Below are 17696 nucleotides of genomic sequence, written 5' to 3' on the forward strand. Positions count from 1 at the left end.
TGAGCAGTGTATAAATGCCTGGAGCATTTCCATTTTGGTGAATCTCTTATAAAATGGGTCAAAATCATGTATAGTAACCCTAGGTGTAAAATAATAAATGGTCCTCTGTAGCTCAATTGGTAGAGCATGGCGCTTGTAACGCCAGGGTAGTGAGTTCGATCCCCGGGACCACCCATACGCAAAAATGTATGTACACATGACTGACTGTAAGTCGCTTTGGATATTATTATTGTTATTATTATTATAAATAATGGCTAGTTCTCTGAGTTTTAAACTGTCAAGAGGAGTGAAACAAGGTTGTCCACTATCGGCATATCTATTTATTGTGGCCATCGAGATGTTAGCTATTAAAATCAGATCCAACAATAATATCAGGGGATTAGAAATCCAGGGCTTAAAAACAAAGGTGTCATTGTACGCTGATGATTCATGTTTTCTTTTAAATCCACAACTAGAATCACTCCACAGCCTCATAGAGGATCTAGATACATCTTCTAACCTCTCTGGATTACAACCAAATTATGACAAATGTACTATATTACGTATTGGATCACTAAAAAATACAATTTTTACATTACCATGTAGTTTACCAATAAAATGGTCTGATGGTGATGTGGATATACTCGGAATACATATCCCAAAGGAAATAAATGATTTCACTCCAAAACATTTTAATAGAAAGTTAGCAAAAATAGATAAGATCTTACTACCATGGAAAGGTAAATACCTGTCAATTTGTGGAAATATCACCCTGATTAACTCTTTAGTATTAACCCAGTTTACCTATTTGCTTATGGTCTTGCCTACGCCTAGCGAACAGTTTTTAAAAATTATATCAGAAAAAAATATTCAGTTTTATTTGGAACGGCAAGCCAGACAAAATTAAACAGGCCTATTTATATATTGAATATTAATTAGGAGGACAGAAATTATTAAATATTAAAGCATTAGACCTATCACTAAAAGCTTCAGTCATACAAAAGTTATACTTAAATCCGAACTGGTTCTCTAGCAAATTAGTAAGATTGGGTGAGACAATGTTCAAGAATGGCCTTTTTCCCTTTATTCAGATTACAACCACTCACTTTCAGTTATTTGAAAAGGAAATCATCTCCCAGATATCACTATTTCTAAAACAAGCCATAGAAAGTTGGTTGCAATTTCAATTTAATCCTCCAGAAACGACAGAACAAATAATGCAACAAATATTGTGGTTAAACTCAAATATACTAATTGACAAAACGATTTTCTTTGTTGACAAAATGTTTTTAAAAAGGTATAGTCTTCGTAAATGATATAATCGGTAGGACTGGTGGAGTTATGTCGCACATGCAGCTAACAAAAACATATGGAAATGTCTGCTCTACCCAAAATTACAACCAAATAATTGCAGCCTTACCGCAAAAATGGAAGAGGAAAGTGGAAGGGGGAGAAAGTAAGGAACTTGTCTGTCGGCCTTGCATTAAAGAACATAGTTGGTTTAGGAAAACTGATAAATAAAAAAGTATATCAGTTTCATTTAAGGACCAAAGGATTGACAGCCGACCCATATAGATTGCAAAATAGTTGGGAAGAGATCTTTGACGTACCGATCTCATGGCATAGTGTTTATGAACTGATACGCAAAACGACACCGGATTCAAAACTTTGAATCTTTCAATTTAAATTATTATATACAATTCTTGCTACCAATATAATGTTATTTATATGGGGGATACAATCTTCCCAGCTCTGCAGATTTTGCTGCGAAGAGACAGAATCATTTGTTTTGGTACTGTCCATTTGTAGCTTGTTTTTGGACACAGGTCCAGGAATGGCTAAAGGATTGCATTTATTCCCTGGAGCTAACCCTGCAGATAGCACTACTGGGTGATCTAAAAAGTCATAGTCAATCGATCAATAACATAATAATACTATTAGCAAATTTTTTTATTTTCAATTCACAATCTGTAGAAACAATGAGAATAGAAAGGTTCAGAACTTTTGTAAGATATCACAGTACAGTTGAAATATATATGGCAAATAGAAACCTATATGGATGGTGTTAAAATATAAATGGGAGGTGTTGAATGGAATTGAAGGATGGGACTAATAACAACTAACAACAAACAATAACAAGATTACTAATAATGTAAGCACGCTGTGTCCATAATAAGTACAGTGGAGAGAACAAGTATTTGATACACTGCCGATTTTGCAGGTTTTCCTACTTACAAAGCATGTAGAGGTCTGTAATTTCTATCATAGGTACACTTCAACTGTGAGAGACGGAATCTAAAACAAAAATCCAGAAAATCACATTGTATGATTCTTAAGTAATTCATTGGCATTTTATTGCATGACATAAGTATTTGATCACCTACCAACCAGTAAGAATTCCGGCTCTCACAGACCTGTTAGTTTTTCTTTAAGAAGCCCTCCTGTTCTCCACTCATTACCTGTATTAACTGCACCTGTTTGAACTCGTTACCTGTATAAAAGACACCTGTCCACACACTCAATCAAACAGACTCCAACCTCTCCACAATGGCCAAGACCAGAGAGCTGTGTAAGGACATCAGGGATAAAATAGTAGACCTGCACAAGGCTGGGATGGGCTACAGGACAATAGGCAAGCAGCTTGGTGAGAAGGCAACAACGGTTGGCGCAATTATTAGAAAATGGAAGAAGTTCAAGATGACGGTCAATCACCCTCGGTCTGGGGCTCCATGCAAGATCTCACCTCGTGGGGCATCAATGATCATGAGGAAGGTGAGGGATCAGCCCAGAACTACACGGCAGGACCTGGTCAATGACCCGAAGAGAGCTGGGACCACAGTCTCAAAGAAAACCATTAGTAACACACTACGCCGTCATGGATTAAAATCCTGCAGCGCACGCAAGGTCCCCCTGCTCAAGCCAGCGCATGTCCAGGCCCGTCTGAAGTTTGCCAATGACCATCTGGATGATCCAGAGGAGGAATGGGAGAAGGTCATGTGGTCTGATGAGACAAAAATAGAGCTTTTTGGTCTAAACTCCACTCGCCGTGTTTGGAGGAAGAAGAAGGATGAGTACAACCCCAAGAACACCATCCCAACCGTGAAGCATGGAGGTGGAAACATCATTCTTTGGGGATGCTTTTCTGCAAAGGGGACAGGACGACTGCACCGTATTGAGGGGAGGATGGATGGGGCCATGTATCGCGAGATCTTGGCCAACAACCTCCTTCCCTCAGTAAGAGCATTGAAGATGGGTCGTGTGATTTTCTGGATTTTTGTTTTAGATTCCGTCTCTCGCAGTTGAAGTGTACCTATGATAAAAATTACAGACCTCTACATGCTTTGTAAGTAAGAAACACTGCCGATTTTGCAGGTTATCAAATACTTTTTCTCCCCATAGGTTGTAGGTTGGGAGCTTTTGTGAAGGAGCACAGTTAGAAAGATATGGCATATAGAAGCAAACCGGATGGACATCATGAAAATGATCGGAGGTTGAGGGTAGAGGAAGTTCAGTAGTAAAAACAAACAAAATATAATTATTGTAAAATTGGCTGTGTCCAAAAAATATAGATAGTAAGTATAAGCTGGAAGTAGAGGCCTAAGCATTGTTGTTCACTAGTTTACTCCAATTAGGGAAAGGGTGGCGGGGTTGGAAAGTAATAAAGGGGAATATATATATTTTTTAAGGATGTGTGTGTATATATATATATATATATATATATATATATATATATATATATATATATATATATATATATATATATATAACATGGGGTATTGGAAGTGATGCAGACAATTACATTGATGGAAGTTACAATCTATCTGCAATATTAAGCTGATCTACCCCCAGAAAAAATAAAATAAAAAATAATATTGACATTCTTTTGATGAGGAAGTCACTCCATTTTACGTCTAGCTAAGGTGTTTTGTGCATCAATGAGAAATATTTCTGATGTTTGACAATGTGCACTAATGTTATCTTAAAGCTGCAATATGTAACTTTTTAGACGACCGGATAAAATTCACATAGAAATGGGAGTTATAGATCTGGCATTATCATTGAAAGCAAGTCTAAGAAACAGTAGATATGTTCTATGTGCACTATTTCTATGTTTCCCGTTTTAAGTTTAGTTTACTTTCGGTTTTGTACACCAACTTCAAACAGCTGAAAATACAATATTTTTGATTTAAGGGAAATATTTCACAGCGTTTTAGATGGTACAATGGTTCTCTACAATTTTCCTTTTTGTTTTGTCACATAAACTGAAATTAGGCAAGCAGGAAATGGTGGAGCAATTTATGCATAGTGCATCTTTAAATTTGTCCAACATTAGCTTGCTAGCTGAGCCAGCCAGTCATACTTGAAATGTATATATATGAAATGAAAGGGATGCAGGTAACCAGCTACCCAGTGCTGCACACACAATGTTGACAAAGATACTGATAACTAGCTAATTTAATTATTCCACCAATGCTAGCAAAGTTAGTAGCTAGCTAACATTATGAGTTTTGAAGAAGCAGCTGACCCAAAATAGCGATCACGGAGAAACATACTGATTTCTGATAACAGTCCCTCTTATTTGGGGCAGCATGTCTACGACGTCAGGGTAATTGAAACAAACTAAGCAATATGTTTGTCTGAAGAGGTAGAGCTAGCTAGCTATCTAGGTTTGGTATTTAGATAACGTTGGCTACAACAAGTTGTCTAAACAGCTGATCAGGTCATGGTGACTGACGTGGTCGCACATAATTTTTGCAGGAGGTAGCCACCGCATTTTTATTTCCTTGTAGTTGCACATTTATTAAATCAATGTCACAGCGTAATGTAATGAAACAGGCAGGGGGAGTGAGCTTGCCCGATACAGTATGTATGATACAGGATGTAATAATTTTAGCTAGCTATTCTTCCTGTTTATGCTCTGGTCTGAGTTGTTGCCTAGTTACGCTTCCGCATTTGTCAGCTACAGCAGGGTTGCCCAAACTCGGTCCTGGGCATTCCCCCCCCAGAGTGCACATGTTGGTTTTTGCTCTAGCACTAAACAGCTGATTAAAATAATCAAAGCTTGATGATGAGTTGGTTATTTGAATCGGCTGTGTAGTGCTAGGTCAAAAACCAAAACGTGCACCCAGCGGGGGCCCCAGGACCGAATTTTGGAAACCCTGAGCCACAGCAACATTCTGTAACAATGTTCAAACCTACATCGGTTCTTTTTGAAATGGAAAACGAAAGCGTGCCGAATCAGAACAGAACTGAACCCATAAGTGAACCAGTATTGTTCAGTATCCAGGTGGAAAACCCCTATTAAAGTCCCCATTCAGTACCTAAGCCAAGACGTTTACACCTCTGTGATCGACAGGTTTGCCAATCCAGGTCAGAGACACTGGGCTGGACATCAAGGATGACGTCCCGAAGTCAGACGTGAACAAGGAGTACTACACACAGAACGCGGAGAGAGAGGTATGTGTGGAGAGGAGGAGGCTGCATCCCTAGTATTTCTGTGTTCACAAATTCAACTTCCAGTGTTTTCCCCCTGTTAACCCCCCCCATCTACCCGACTCCCTGTGTCCTCAGATAGGGAACTCTGACGGGACACGGCCAGTGGGTCTGCTGGGTAAGGCCCCCAGCTCCAGTGAGATGCTGCTGAAGCTGGCCCGCACCACGCCGTACTACAAGAGGAACCGACCCCACATCTGCTCCTTCTGGGTGAAGGGAGAGTGCAAGAGAGGAGAGGAGTGTCCTTATAGGTGAGAACGCAATCTAAAAGATAGCTCTTTATCTCTTTTATAAGGGCTACAGTTGGGCCGTGTTTGTACAGTCCAATGACTATATACGGTCGTGGTCAAACGTTTTGAGAATGACACAAGTATTGGTCTTCACAAAGTTTGCTGTTTCAGTGTTATGATATATTTTGTCAGATGTTACTATGGTATACTGAAGTATAATTACCAGCATTCCATAAGTGTCAAAGGCTTTTATTGACAATTTACATTAAGTTTATGCAAAGAGTCAATATTTGCAGTGTTGACCCTTCTTTTTCAATACCTCTGCAATCTGCCCTGGCATGCTGTCAATTAACTTCTGGGCCACATCCTGACTGATGGCAGCCCATTCTTGCCAATCAATGCTTGGAGTTTGTCAGAATTTGTGGGGTTTTGTTTGTCCACCCGCCTCTTGAGGATCGACCACAAGTTCTCAATGGGATTAAGGTCTGGGGAGTTTCCTGGCCATGGACCCAAAATGTCGATGTTTTGTTCCCCGAGCCACTTAGTTATCACTTTTGCCTTATTGCAAGGTGCTCCATCGTGCTGGAAAAGGCATTGGTCGTCACCAAACTGTTCTTAGATGGTTGGGAGAAGTTGCTCTCGGAGGAAGTGTTGGTACCATTCTTTATTCATGCCTGTGTTCTTAGGCAAAATTGTGAGTGAGCCCACTCCCTTGGCTGAGAAGCAACCCCACACATGAATGGTCTCAGGATGCTTTACTGTTGGCATGACACAGGACTGATGGTAGCGCTCACCTTGTCTTCTCCGGACAAGGTGTTTTCCGGATGCCCCAAACAATCGGAAAGGGGATTAATCAGAGAAAATGTCTTTACCCCAGTCCTCAGCAGTCCAATCCCTGTACCTTTTGCAGAATATCAGTCTGTCCCTGATGTTTTTCCTGGAGAGAAGTGGCTTCTTTGCTGCCCTTCTTGACACCAGGCCATCCTCCAAAAGTATTTGCCTCACTGTGCGTGCAGATGCACTCACACCTGCCTGCTGCCATTCCTGAGCAAGCTCTGCACTGGTGGTGCCCCGATCCCTTTTTGAATCAACTTTAGGAGACGGTCCTGGCGCTTGCTGGACTTTCTTGGGCGCCCTGACGCCTTCTTCACAACAATTGAACCTCTCTCCTTGAAGTTCTTGAAGATCCGATAAATGGTTGATTTAGGTGCAATCTTACTAGCAGCAATATCCTTGCCTGTGAAGCCCTTTTTGTGCAAAGCAATGATGACTGCACGTGTTTCCTTGCAGGTAACCATGGTTAACAGAGGAAGAACAATGATTTCAAGCACCACCCTCCTTTTAAAGTTTCTAGTCTGTTATTCTAACTCAATCAGCATGACAGAGTGATCTCCAGCCTTGTCCTCGTCAACACTCCCACCTGTGTTAACGAGAGAATCACGGACATGATGTCAGCAGTCCTTTTGTGACAGGGCTGAAATGCAGTGGAAATGTTTTTTGGGGATTAAGTTCATTTTCATGGCAAAGAGGGACTTTGCAATTAATCTGATCACTCTTCATGACATTCTGGAGTATATGCAAATTGCCGTCATCTAAACTGAGGCAGCAGACTTTGTGAAAAATAGTATTTGTGTCATTCTCAAAACTTTTGACCACGACTGTAGATACAGCCCCTCCTGTCTGTTGATTTGTAATGATATTTCACTTGGTGGTGCTGTTGAGCAAGAAATCAACCTACATTGACTGGGGACAACTATTCCTTCTCATGCACACTCTCTCTCCACACCATCAGGCACGAGAAGCCCACAGACCCAGACGATCCCCTGGCAGACCAGAACATTAAGGACCGTTACTATGGTATCAATGACCCTGTGGCTGACAAGCTGCTGAAACGGGCCTCCACCATGCCCAGACTGGACACGCCTGAGGACAAGACCATCACCACACTCTATGTAGGGGGGATGGGAGATACCATCTCCGATGCAGAGCTGAGGTAGGGGTCTGATATAGTGTCCGTTGAATTGAATTGTTGTTGTTTTTTGCTTCTCCAAAATATCATACCAGGATAGCGAATTATTTTTGTCAGTTTGAACTATCTGTGACACATAATTGGGAATTTGTACCCTAAATCGTTGTCTGTCTGTTTCTACAGGAATCACTTCTATCAGTTTGGGGAGATCCGGACCACCACCATCGTCCAGAGGCAGCAGTGTGCCTTCATCCAGTTTGCCACACGGCAGGCGGCTGAGCTTGCTGCAGAGAAGTCCTTCAACAAGCTCATCATCAACGGACGCAGGCTCACCGTCAAGTGGGGCAGGTAAGAGGTCAAAGCTAACCAGTTATGAGGAAAGGAGGATAATGTATTGTAAGTCCTTCCTTTCTAGTCAGATGGTGACAACCAGTTACCATGTAACTGTGCACCCTATTCACTGTGTACCTTAATGTGTTGTGACTGTCCAGGTCCCAGGCAGCCAGGGGGAAGGAGGCCATCAAGGATGGGGTCAGTGAGATGGGAACCAGATTAGACCCTGTACCAGGACTGCCTGGAGGTGAGTCTGTCTGATGGAGGCTTTGAAAGACTGTGTTTGTGAGCCTGACTGTCTTCTTTCTCCAACAGCTCTCCCCCCACCCCCTGCTCTGGAAGAGGATGCTCCTATTAACTACTTCAATCTGGACCCTGGTACATCTCCTAATGTCATGAACATCTCCCTGCCCCCGCCGCCTGGCATCAACCCACCACCTCCAGGTACCAGTCTTAGCTTTGTCCCATGGAAAAATGCTGGCCATACTTATAGTATGTCGCTGAGCTAACGCTCACACGTGTGTGCCTCATTCATTTATGTTGTGTGTTTTTCTTACCTTCAGGTTTTGGAGCTCCTATGTTCCACATGGGTTCGATGGGTCCCCCTCCTCCCATGGGCATGAGACCCCCAGGACACATCCACTACCCGTCCCAGGACCCCCAGCGCATGGGTGCCCACGCTGCCCGTCATGGCGACTAGTTGCCATGGCGATACTTCGCTATGCCAAACATCTGTGGTCGAGAGAATTGCTCTGGGCAGACGTTTTCCTTAGGCACAGGTCTAGGATCAGCTTACCCTCCCACAATCCTCACCATAGTAATTAGGGGGGGAATGCAAAACTGACCTTGCATCAGGGGCAACGTCATCTTACTTTTTGAGTTTCACCAGGGTGTTAGAAAATGGCTGCCTCTTTCTCAGTTTAAGCATCTCTCAGCAGTGGACCTGAGTTAACGGTAAATGACTAAAGATGTGAAATCTGGGAATTTAGTATCATAAGAGGATTCTTATGAGTTTTAAGGGCTTCTGTGTTTTGTGTTTGGTGGTGCATAATATAATCTGTAGACGCACCTGTCATGGATCAGTGTATTCGAGATTTACAACGTCATAATGGAGGAATTGTTTAAATGTACAAAGCATCCTGCAGAGCAGCTTCTTGAAAGGACAATTTTTAGACCTGTTGATTTTCATTCATATTATGGATTTGTTTTTTGATACAATGTTCATTTTCCACAAAATGATTTGGTTTATTATTGTAATGTTTTGTCCACTTCTGCCATTAAAACAAGTACTCTCATTTACATTTAAAGCAATCAATATCTCACTATCAATCCTTTATGAACAGAGGGGAAGTCAGACGGAGGGAGGGAAGTGTGATGTTAGGAGAGAGGGAAGGGAGCCAAAGGAAAGGTCATGTAGTGATGGGAGAAATGAGAGAAATGGGGGGGGTTAAGGAAGAGGGCGTTTTGTTAGAGGCGGAAAGAAGAGTGACAAATCACCTCTCCCCTCAACTGGCCTTCGTTGGCCTGGGCTCCGCTCTCATAATGAACTGTTGATTGATTCAGAAGTCCTCAGTTGGCCTCCACACAGGCCTATCCACAGAGCTCTCATCAGGAAACAATCTTATCATTCAGTCTTTTCCCTATGGCACTGACTGAATAACAGAGGGATCAAGGTAGAAGTCGCCCCTAACCACAGATCTGCCCTTATCCTAATATAACCATTAAATAGATTAAAGCATCTTAATGTAAAAATAGTTTGGGTCAACTTCTACCTACTCCAGAGGGGGTCATCTTTGAATCGAGAGGGACGAGGAAGGGTAATAAGAGCAAATCAATGCTTCAGTCTTTCAGGCTGTGATTTCACAAAGGTCACAGGAAGTTTGAAGGTCATAGGTGAGTGGAGGTCCTCTCACAGGTCGGTGGATTCAGGGGAGTAGTCGTGACCCCATCCCCGTGGTGCTCTGTTGAAGTTGGGCCGTTTACACATGCGGTCCAGGGTCGTACCAGGGAGGCGCTGGGAGTCCAACAGCTCCAACCCCATCACTGGGATCACCCTCTTACTCTTCTGCTGTGGGCCTCCGAATGGCATGGCCACTCTGAGGGAGAGGGATGCATGTGTTAGAAGTGTATATTTGAGGAAGAGAATGACTCAGTATATCCAACCTTACATAACACCAAATACATTCTCTGGGTATCAAATCTTTCTCACTCAACAGGTGGGTAGAAAGAAGAAGCTTTTAGATGTTATGTGATACCCAGTCACCCACACAGAGCTCTCCACTAATGACCCTGCCTGGCCTGTTTTAACAACCTTTTAGGTCAGAAATAATCAACATCCGTTGGGAATTCAGGAAGAAACCTTAAGGAATCATCTGACTACAGATGGAGCTTCTTCCCAGTTGCCCCACACAGTTTGATTGCCTCACTTTAAACTTAGACTTAATTAACCCCACATACCTTGTTAATTAAAGGAGTAAACCAATGCATCCATGTGTGCGTCAGTTACTGAATGATTGGCACCAAAATGACTGACAGTGGACTAATAAAGTTGTGTGGAGAGGAGAGTCGCTCAGACCAAGTTTAGCCTTTGTTCTGGCAGTTGCTTCATCGGTGTGACGCAACGTTGCGTGTGCCAGGTTAAATGAGCCCCTTCGTGCGCCATCAGTCTTTAAGGGGCTGAAAGGCACGCATAACCCCCCGGAGTATCATTTTTCTAGAGCCTGTGTTAAAATAGCCGCCCGCCTGACGGCCACAGTCCAAGGAGATGTGAGCCAGAGGTGGGATTGCTTTTCAAACGGAGTGGAAACATGCACGGTGCCGTGGGAAGCTAATTTAAGAGATAATTGTGATCTTAATTTGATAGCATGCTTTGGTCATCTGCGGCTCTATTTGATGATGGGTGAGATGAGCGATCGCTATATGTGCTTTAAGCCTCAGCCTGAGCCGTGTTCGCTTACTTTGATGAGTGGGGTCTTGAATTTGTTGTCTTTCCAAAACATCATGCATAATATGGTCCTGCCTTTGTACTGTGAAGTCCTCAGAGGTCTTCTAGTTAGAGGGCCTCTTTGTTTGTGACCTGGCTTCACCTGTCAGGATTCAATGTGATGTCAGTTCCTCACCTGTTGAAGCACCTGTAGTTGGCAGGCAGTAGTGTGGCCCTCTGTGGGGGCTGGGGGAGCTGGGCGCTGAGGGAGGACAGGAGGTTGTCACTGTCACCCAGGGCTTCCCTCCAAGGGGAACAGTAGGACCTGGTTGTCAGGTTGAACTTCTCACAGGGGATCTCCTTCAGGGGTCCCCCGTAGCCTGGGGTCAAAGGTCAGTTAAGTCCCAGACTCAGACAGTCCCTGAAAGCTTTTAGTGCTTACACATTTAGAGCAGATTGTTTGATCTGATGTCAGTCCTGGCTACAATAGAAAGTGTTAAACTTGGTGTAACTCCAGCACAATAAACAAGGCTTAGCTGGCTGTCACTCAGACTCAAAAACGAACCTACTGTCAGGTCAGGACACTGATACACTCAACACACTAGCATCCAGAGTGTCATCAGCTGTTCTCAAGCACAGCCTTAAAAACAAACTGTCATTCAGTAGTGTTTTGTTTCACCTTATCCTTCCAAAATGTAACGTTACCAAAATGGGTGGTAAAGCCCCCTTTTGTCATAACAGCATACTCAAATGGATAGTTCATCCCAAAATCAAAGTTTGTCATTTCCATAGCTCAAAAGTAATCTGAAGTAAAGCTGAGCCAATATTCCAACCTCTGAATTTAGGGGTGACCTATCCCTTTAAACCATGTGTGCTAATCCCTCCTGTGTTACCAGCTACCTGGGGCGATGACGTTAGGGCTGCCCTTCTTGGCCACAGTCTTCTGTAGGGTGGTGATCAGGCTGTGTTTGCCAGGCATCAGGTATGCCTGGTTCTCTTTACCCCCCTGGGGCTCCTCTATAGTCTGGGGGGGCATGGGCTCTGGAAGGCCCTGGGCAGGGACACAATAACATTCTGGATTAGCTCCATGCAAACTCAGTTGTGTGCATTATCATGGGGAAATAACCACCATGGAATAACAACCAATTTTGTGGACAGTTACACTGCCTCCATCTCTCCATCCTACATGCCAATGATATCCACTCATTACAGTAGATTTCGCCTAGAATTTCCATGTTACCACCTGACAGATGCTATCTAGAACCTAAAAGGGTTCTTCGGCTGTCCCCATAGGATAACCCTTTGAAGAACCCTTTTGGGTTCCAGGTAGAACCCTTTTGCGTTCCATGTAGAACCCCTTCCACAAAAAAGTTCTACCTGGAACCAAAAAGAGTTCTACCTGGAACCAAAAATGGTTATTTTATGGGGACAGCCGAATAGCCCCTTTGGAACCTTTTTTTCTAAAGTGTGGCCCTCTTATTTCTACCAATAACCTTGGCCAAGTTCTCGTGCTCCAGTGGAACAGAGTACAGCAAAGCAGAAAGTGAGAGGGGACGGCCAAGGTTTCATTGCCTCATCAAACAGCTCTGCCATAAATCCAACAGGCTAACAAGCTGCTTGCGCAATACTGCACATCAGGATGACAAGTCCGTGGGTCTAACAGTGTGGATAGCTCAGTGGATATGTCTGTATACGTACAGTATTGCCTTATTGTGTTTCCATAGAAACAGAATGTCTTTTAACATTAATTGAGCATTCTGTTCTGCATTGAAATGTCATGGCATCTGTAGCGGAGAGAGCCGGGGTGTGTGTGTTTGAAATGTGAAAATGTGTGTGTGTGAGAATGTCTGTGTGTGTGTGCGTGCGTTCGTGCATACATGCGTGTGTGTTCTTACATTGCTGTAATGGTCATGGACTTGGTTCTCCAGTGTGAATCTCTCCACCCGTCTCAGTCTCTCCTGGAACATGCGGGAGCCGCGGTTTGACGGAAGGTTCAATTCCTCCATCATCACATCCTTGGGAACACTGATTTTCTTCCCCAAGTTCAGACCTCCTGGCACACACAAACAAAAGCACAGAATAAATAGAAAGTATTATATTTGTCTTTCACTAGGTCTCAAAGTGCTTTCCATTATATGGGGGTAAGTCACTCCATTTTCCACTAAGTAGAAGTAATCATGGGCGGCGCACAATTGGCCCAGCGTCGTCCAGGGTAGGGGAGGGAATGGCCGGCAGGGATGTAGCTCAGTTGATAGAGCATGGCGTTTGCAACGCCAGGGTTGTGGGTTCGATTCCCACGGGGGGCCAGTATAAAAAAATATGTATTCACTAACTGTAAGTCGCTCTGGGTAAGAGCGTCTGCTAAATGACTAAAATGTAAATGTAAATGTAATTAAACAATTTTAAAAACTAAGACAAGTAAGCAGGGAAAGACATGAACTGCAGACACAAACAGACAGATACTTACAGAGACCAAGACAGTGACAGTGACAGGGACTCAGATCTGAGGATAGAATCTGATTTACTATATCTAAGTCTTTGACTTGCACAGTAGCATCTATATCTGCTGGCCTGTGTCAGTCAGAGAAACCCAGTGAATGATGAAACACAAAGAGAGAACCCGGGTTCCCCCAGCAACAGGGGTTGCCTCATGACTCATGCCCCCTGAAGTGTTCTTTTTCAGTATGTAGGAGATTAAGGTCTCTGGCTCCTCTCAGCTCCCAACTATTTACTGAGGATCAACTGACCTGACCCATAACCCATAAACTCAACTATCATATCATCAGTAATCCACAAAGCCTAGTGTTGAGTTTACAATGTGGCCCCATGCATTGCCACCAGATTGTAGCATTACACTATAATTTTGGAATAGCCCTGAGAGATGCAGGCTGAGGGTTTGTAATGTTTGTTGAGGTGCAGTGTTGCATGGGTAACTGGGTGTATAAATATGATGTTTGGAAGAAGTAGCTCTTATAGGAACTCTGTCTCTCTCTCTCTGTCTCTCTCTCTGTCTCTCTCTCGCTCGCTCACTCTCTCTCAATTCAATTCAATTCAATTTAAGGGCTTTATTGGCATGGGAAACATATGTTAACATTGCCAAAGCAAGTGAAGTAGATAATAAACAAAAGTGAAATAAACAATAAATATTAACAGTAAACATTACTCTCTCTCTCTCTCTCTCTCTCTCTCTCTCTCTCTCTCTCTCTCTCTCTCTCTCTCCTCTCTCTCTTTCTCGCTCTCTCTCTCAGTAATGGTTTATGTGAATTCCTGCCTTATGCCAGTTGCATTGTCGACAGGACTTGCCTTTTGACGTGCCTGTTTAAAACGCACCAACTGGGAGGTCACATTATGCTGAGTCAGATGGGCCTGATGCCAGCACCTGCTGCTGGCTGAGACCATCGGAAAACAAACAAACAGAACCACACGGAATGCCTCCTGAGTACTGTATTGTTCGGCCCGCTGAGAATTCTAAATCCCCTGGGTTTAGGGCTTTCCCCCCCACGTGCTCTTAGCTGAGGAGAATGCTTTGATGCTTGGCTGTATTACTGATGAAGAGCTGAGCTGTGATGACAGAGCCGTTTCTGGCCTATATTATCCATATACTTATAGGTATGAGTAAGTGAGTAATAACATCTTAACTTGTTAACATAAGTAAGTAACATATGTAAGTGTGTGTCTAACACCCCTGTGTAAGACACATACACACACTTGCACGCACACACGCACACACACACGCACACGCACACGCAAGCACACACTCATTGTTCGGTTGAATAGCATTATGTGTGTGCTTGTGTGTGTGTGTTTCTACAGGATGGAGAGTCTGAGTGCCATGATTAAAACCGGTCTCTATATCAACAACCTGAGTATGCATGACTCCAGTAGAGACCTGGTACTGGCAGGAACCCAGCAGTCGGAGGAACTCAAGAGAGCTCTCATACAGGTATGTATCATATGATACTGTTTGTCTGTAGTTACTGATTTGTGCTGAAGCGTCCCTAATAGCACCCTATTACCTCTGTTGTGCACTACCTTTAACCTTTAATCCATTAACATATATCTACGGTTGTGAGTACTAATGTGTTGCTATGTGTGATTAATAACTGTACTCTGTAGCCTATGCCTGTGAGTCTGAACTGTTTGCTACTGCTGTCTAAGTCAAACCTAATGTCCCCGCTCTGGAGTTTAGTCAAGTTTATTCAATTCCATCTCTAGGCTGACAGATTTGAACTCTGCTGTTCTCAGAGCTGATTTCCCCCTCGGGAGATCAATAAAGTATATTCAGTTGAATGTAACCATAGAATTAAATGGAATAGTAATTGAATATACAGTTGAAGTCGGAAGTTTACATACACTTAGGTTGGAGTCATTAAAACTCGTTTTTCAACCACTCCACAAAATATATTTTTAACAAACTATAGTTTTGGCAAGTCGGTTAGGACATCTAGTTTGTGAATGACACAAGTAATTTTTCCAACAATTGTTTACAGACAGTTGGACAAACTCAGTGCCTCTTTGCTTGACATCATGGGAAAATCTAAAGAAATCAGCCAAGACCTCAGAAAAATAATTGTAGACCTCCAAGTCTGGTTCATCCTTGGGAGCAATTTCCAAACGCCTGAAGGTACCACGTTAATCTGTACAAACAATAGTACGCAAGTATAAACACCATGGGACCGCGCAGTCGTCATACCGCTCAGGAAGGAGACGCGTTCTGCCTCCTAGAGATGAACGTACTTTGGTGCGAAAAGTGCAAATCAATCCCAGAACAACAGCAAAGGACCATGTGAAGATGCTGGAGGAAACAGGTACAAAAGTATCTATATTCACAGTAAAACAAGTCCTATATCGACATAACCTGAAAGGCCGCTCAGCAAGGAAGAAGCCACTGCTCCAAAACCGCCATAAAAAAGCCAGACTACAGTTTGCAACTGCACATGGGGACAAAGATCGTACATTTTGGAGAAATGTCCTCTGGTCTGATGAAACAAAAATAGAACTGTTTGGCCATAATGACAATCATTATGTTTGGAGGAAAAAGGGGGTTGCTTGCAAGCCGAAGAACACCATCCCAACCGTGAAGCACGTGGGTGGCAGCTTCATGCTGTGGGGGTGCTTTGCTGCAGGAGGGACTGGTGCACTTCACAAAATAGATGGCATCATGAGGAAGGAAAATTATGTGTATATATTGAAGCAACATCTCAAGACATCAGTCAGGAAGTTAAAGCTTGGTCGCAAATGGGTCTTCCAAATGGACAATGACCCTAAGCATACTTCCAAAGTTGTGGCAAAATGGCTTAAGGACAACAAAGTCAAGGTATTTGAGTGGCCATCACAAAGCCCTGACCTCAATCCTATAGAACATTTGTGGGCAGAACTGAAAAAGCGTGTGCGAGCAAGGAGGCCTACAAACTTGACTCAGTTACACCAGCTCTGTCAGGAGGAATGGGCCAAAATTCACCCAACTTATTGTGGGAAGCTTGTGGAAGGCTACCCGAAACGTTTGACCCAAGTTAAACAATTTAAAGGCAATGCTACCAAATACTGTGTATGTAAACTTCTGACCCACTGGGAATGTGATGAAAGAAATAAAAGCTGAAATAAATCATTCTCTCTACTATTATTCTGACATTTCACATTCTTAAAATAAAGTGGTGATCCTAACTGACCTAAGACAGGGATTTGTTACTAGGATTAAATGTCAGGAATTGTGAAAAACTGAGTTTAAATGTATTTGGCTAAGGTGTATGTAAACTTCCAACTTCAACTGTATCTCTATGGTCTTACCTCCCCTGGCCTCTGTACGCAGAGCCTTGGCCTGCTGCATCCTCTGCTTGGACAGGTTATCATACACTGATTGCATCATCTTCCTCTGGTGGGGGCGGATGAGGTGAATGGATGAAGAGCGCTCACGTTAGGCTCTGGTTTGGAAATACACGCTCAAATACACCTTTCAGATCTTTTACAAGATGGCTACAGTAGTTGGCTACAGTGTGTCACTTAAACAGCACCCCACCAAAAACATGCACATAGATATGAATTAATCATAGTATCATTTTAACAGTTCTACACAAATAATCTGTTGTGTATGTAAACATGAATATAACTCATGAATGTGTTGTTTGAGAGTAATATATTCTCTCGATCTTATTTAGAAAGTCCCTTAGAGATGAGCTTTTGTCTGTATGCTATCATTAACTCTGAACACTACAATAAGATGAGTCCTCCAGACATATGCTGTAGCCCCATCAGCATGGCTGGCAGATGGATAACCAATAGCATGTATAAACAGAAAGTTAGATCTGTGTTTCCTCCTGTAAGACCTGTAGATTCCATCTTCACACACATCTGTTGACATATTCACACTGCACTGTGCTGGACAATAGCCAAGTTAGAGTAAGATCTTGTAGGTTTCCTAGCTCAACCCCAGATCCTGCCTGTTATTCAGTCTTACCTGTCTCTCTTGTCTCTCCTCTGACAGGTTCAGCAGTAGAGGTGACGTGAGGTGAAATGAGGGGATATGAGGTGAGTATATCGCTGTGTGAGTTATCCTCTCTGAATCTGGGATGCCACCCTATCCCACTCTGATGCTTCTCATCTGCAAGGGAACAGTTTGTATACCAGTGATCCCTGGATGCTCTGGGTGCTTACCTCACAGGGTTATTTTAGCAGAGACGAGGAGTGAGAGAGCTAGGGGGTGAGGGGGCAAGGGGGTAAATTGAGAGGGCTGGTTGGGAGGGGGGTGTAGGGGTGTAAGGATTTACATCCC

The 17696-nt window shown here is 43.2% G+C and overlaps 2 protein-coding genes across 3 annotated transcripts in view; one reads left to right on the top strand and one right to left on the bottom strand.

Moving 5' to 3' along the window:
* Window positions 1-9303, top strand: part of LOC121544633 (pre-mRNA-splicing factor RBM22) — a 23426-nt gene extending 14123 nt beyond the window's left edge. Inside the window, exons 5-11 of the mRNA XM_041854626.1 lie at window positions 5336-5436; window positions 5551-5723; window positions 7495-7695; window positions 7855-8019; window positions 8163-8251; window positions 8320-8448; window positions 8568-9303. Coding sequence (XP_041710560.1) covers window positions 5336-5436; window positions 5551-5723; window positions 7495-7695; window positions 7855-8019; window positions 8163-8251; window positions 8320-8448; window positions 8568-8704 — 995 coding nt within the window. The 3' untranslated portion in view covers window positions 8705-9303. The remainder of the gene's footprint in view (window positions 1-5335; window positions 5437-5550; window positions 5724-7494; window positions 7696-7854; window positions 8020-8162; window positions 8252-8319; window positions 8449-8567) is intronic.
* LOC121544639 (myozenin-2) lies at window positions 9204-17599 on the bottom strand. Of its 2 annotated transcripts, none has more exons than XM_041854639.2 (6): window positions 17382-17599; window positions 16715-16799; window positions 12823-12980; window positions 11828-11978; window positions 11124-11307; window positions 9204-10100 (listed from the first exon to the last, which is right to left on the bottom strand). In XM_041854639.2, the coding sequence occupies exons 2-6, from the start codon at window positions 16791-16793 to the stop codon at window positions 9914-9916; spliced, it is 759 nt and encodes a 252-aa protein (XP_041710573.1). In that variant the 5' UTR covers window positions 16794-16799; window positions 17382-17599; the 3' UTR covers window positions 9204-9913. The 2 variants fall into 2 exon arrangements, with proteins under 2 accessions (XP_041710573.1, XP_041710583.1); XM_041854649.2 differs by having other exon boundaries at window positions 16715-16848.
* Window positions 17600-17696: the final 97 nt, after the last annotated feature.

Source organism: Coregonus clupeaformis, chromosome 3 (genome assembly GCF_020615455.1).
Source record: "Coregonus clupeaformis isolate EN_2021a chromosome 3, ASM2061545v1, whole genome shotgun sequence".
NCBI lineage: Eukaryota > Metazoa > Chordata > Actinopteri > Salmoniformes > Salmonidae > Coregonus > Coregonus clupeaformis.